Source organism: Fonticula alba (genome assembly GCF_000388065.1).
Source record: "Fonticula alba strain ATCC 38817 unplaced genomic scaffold supercont2.2, whole genome shotgun sequence".
Lineage (NCBI taxonomy): Eukaryota > Rotosphaerida > Fonticulaceae > Fonticula > Fonticula alba.
This window is the reverse complement of record NW_009242972.1, coordinates 673632-676438: the sequence shown is the minus strand read 5'-3', so window position 1 is coordinate 676438 and position 2807 is coordinate 673632. Positions and strand designations below refer to the sequence as shown.

The 2807-nt window shown below is 71.7% G+C and overlaps 1 protein-coding gene across 1 annotated transcript in view; it reads right to left on the bottom strand.

The window, feature by feature from the left end:
• Positions 1–241, bottom strand: part of H696_01172 (hypothetical protein) — a 6170-nt gene extending 5929 nt beyond the window's left edge. The window contains exon 1 of the mRNA XM_009495054.1: positions 56–241. Within this exon, the coding sequence (XP_009493329.1) occupies positions 56–118 (63 nt within the window). The 5' untranslated portion in view covers positions 119–241. The remainder of the gene's footprint in view (positions 1–55) is intronic.
• Positions 242–2807: the final 2566 nt, after the last annotated feature.

The window sequence follows — 2807 nt, the reverse complement described above, 5'->3', positions numbered from 1 at the left end:
GGGGGGGGGGGGGGGGGGGGGGAGCTCCCGGACTGGATGGCCTGAGCACACGCACACTGTCCAGGTGGCCGAGAATGGTGGACCGCTTGGACCACCGGGTTCCGACAACCTGCGTCATATTGCGGCGAGAGGGGGGAGCGGGGCTGGGGGCCACCTGCCGGCGACGGCTGCACCAGGTCGCAGGCGTTGTCAGGCCCGCCAAACAGGGGAGGAGGGAGGGAATGGGCGGGGGGAGGGGGGGGGCGGCGGATCGGGCGAGTTGAAAAGAAGTCAAGGGGGGGGGGCAGGGCAGCGAGGGGAATGCTCTGGTCAGAAGGGCGACCGGCAGCGCCCGGCCAGGGGCCCGTCGGAAAAACCTGCCCACCTTCGGCCGCCGCTTGCTCCTTCCAATGTGCGTGTGCGTGTGCGTGTGCGTGTGCGTGCGTGCGAGCGCGATCTCGGGCGATCGTCACCTCACCAGCGGCCAAGGCAGCGAGGTCCCCCCAACGCGTGGAGATGGTGTTCTGTCTGCACGGCCCCGGGGGCGGCTGCCTGTGGGCCGCGAGGGGTGGGGCCAGTATTTCGGCGCGCCACCCTTGGTGTTGGGGCGAGAGGCCGGCAGAAGCGGGGTGGGGGGCCGATGCGCCGACGGTCCCAGCCTGCGCCTGTCCCCCCTGCCCCGCCTGCGCCGGTGGCCAGCGCCCCGGCCCGCCCTGCGCGGACCGGCGCAGCCGCGAAGGCCCGAAGTGAGACAAGGAGTGCCGGGTCTGTGCCTCGAGCCCCGCGTCCCGCCGCTGTGGCCTTCCTCCCCGCACGGTGGACCGGGCGAGAAGCAGCCCGCGGCATGCTCGGTGCGCCGGGGGCGAGGGGAGAGCATCACGGGGAGTGCGGGGTCCCGGGAAAAAACAACAACAAAAAACAACAACAACTACGATGGGCCTCGGGGCGCGGGGGGGGGGGGGGGGGGGGGGGGGGGGGGCGCGAGCACGCGCGCGCGCCCAGCCCAGCCCAGGGACCATATTCACGAACGCCGCTCGCGGCAAGAGGCGAGGGGGCAGACGAAGGGGAGGCCGTTTTTTAACTAGGCGATCCTTTTGGGCGGGCGCGAGGCCCGGGTGGGGCCAGCGGCGGAGCTAGAAAGTCAAGCGCGTGATGAGGGGGCGTTCAGGGGGGGGGGCGGGGGGGCGGGCGGCGGGTGCACGCGCGCGCGCGCGCGCGCGGCTGATGGGTCATTGTTTATGTGCGCGCCAAGGCGCCGGGAGCCGGTTCAGCCGCCAAGAGGGGAACGTCTCTCTGTCAACCGACCATCGGGGAGGCCCTCGGGCTGGGGCGCTAGGGCGCTGGTAAACAATTCATTGCGTGGCGCCCTTGCCGCTCTCCTCCCCGGCCCGGCCCGGGCCCGGCCGCCGGGTCTCTCGCGGGCTCTGGCTCGTCGCCGTATGCGGCGAATTGGCGCGCACCGGCGGGGGTGAGCAGGGAGGGGGGGGCCGTGTCGCCGGGGCGTCTGGTGCCCCGGGTCGCGACCTCCCGCCAAGGGTCAGACCGAGTCGGGGGGTGGGGGGCGTGCAAGTGCGAGACCAAAGGCCGAGAGCGCGGCACGGGCCCCCCATGCCCGGGGCCCCCCTGGCCAACACACGGACGGCTCATCTGCGTGTGCTCCTCCTCCCTGCTTCCTCCACGCCCTGAGGGCGAGGTCCTGCCGAGCGACCGGGGGTGTCCCCGCAGAGGAGCCAGGCGCCGAATAGTCCCTCCCCCCTCCAGGGGGCAACGGGGTAGCAAGAGTCCCCCGCCCTGGCAGCTGGGTGCAGCAGAGGGGGCGGGGGTTGCCTGTATGTGAGTCTGCGGGCTCGATCCCAGGGGAGAGCCCCCGCCCCCCCCCCCCCGGGGAGACACTTTTGAAACACCGCTTGGCCCAGGCCCGCGCATGGGGACGCCGGAGGGGGGCACCTACCTGCCAGGATCGAAGGGGCAGCTCGGTGGGGGGGGAGAAAAAGAAGGAGAGGGGGGGGGGGGGGGGGGGGGGGGGGGGGGAGGGCAATGCGAGAGACAGGAGACCGGGCAGGCGCGGCGAAGGTTACATCTGCCCGGGCCTCGGGTCCGGAGCGCATCCCGCGCGTAGGGGGGTGCCCTGAGCGCCCGCCGACGGTCCCGCGGCCTGGAGATCCCCCGCCCGCGGCCGGATCGCTCAACTGGACAAGGCCCCATCGTTCGGTGTTCGCCCCAGGACGAAAGGCGAGGAGCATTCACCGCCAAAAGGAGGGACATATTAATTTACCCCTTTTCGGCGAGGTCGCCCTCGCCCCCTCTGAGCCTGAAGGAGCTGATGGTTGAACGGCCGCGGGGGGGGGGGGGGGGTGCACTCCCGGAGACGCGGGCAGGGCTCGTCGGAAGGTCACTGGCAAAGGGTAGGTCCGTAGTCCGGCGAGGAATTCCGGCGCATCGTAGCCCCTGCCGGGTCCGCTCGTTTTTCGGTGCTAGTGCGGAGCGGGGGGGGACTACCGGCACCGGGGCAGGACCTTCTCGGTTGACAGGCGGGGAGCCCCGGGGGCTATGCACCGCGCGCGCGCGCGCGCACACACACACACACACACACACACACACACACACACACGACCGACAATGAGGGGGCAACGATGAGACTCCTTCACGGTTGGCATGTTGATATGTCGACCTCACGCCCGGGCGCCGTAATGGGACGCGTGTGGGGAGGCACATTTGCGCGCGTGTGCGCCTGTTCGCTGGTGCCACGGCGCCGGTGGGCCGCGTGCGTGATGGGTGCCACACATCGGCCCCCCCCCTCCCTCGATCCATCCTCTCTCTCTCCTTCC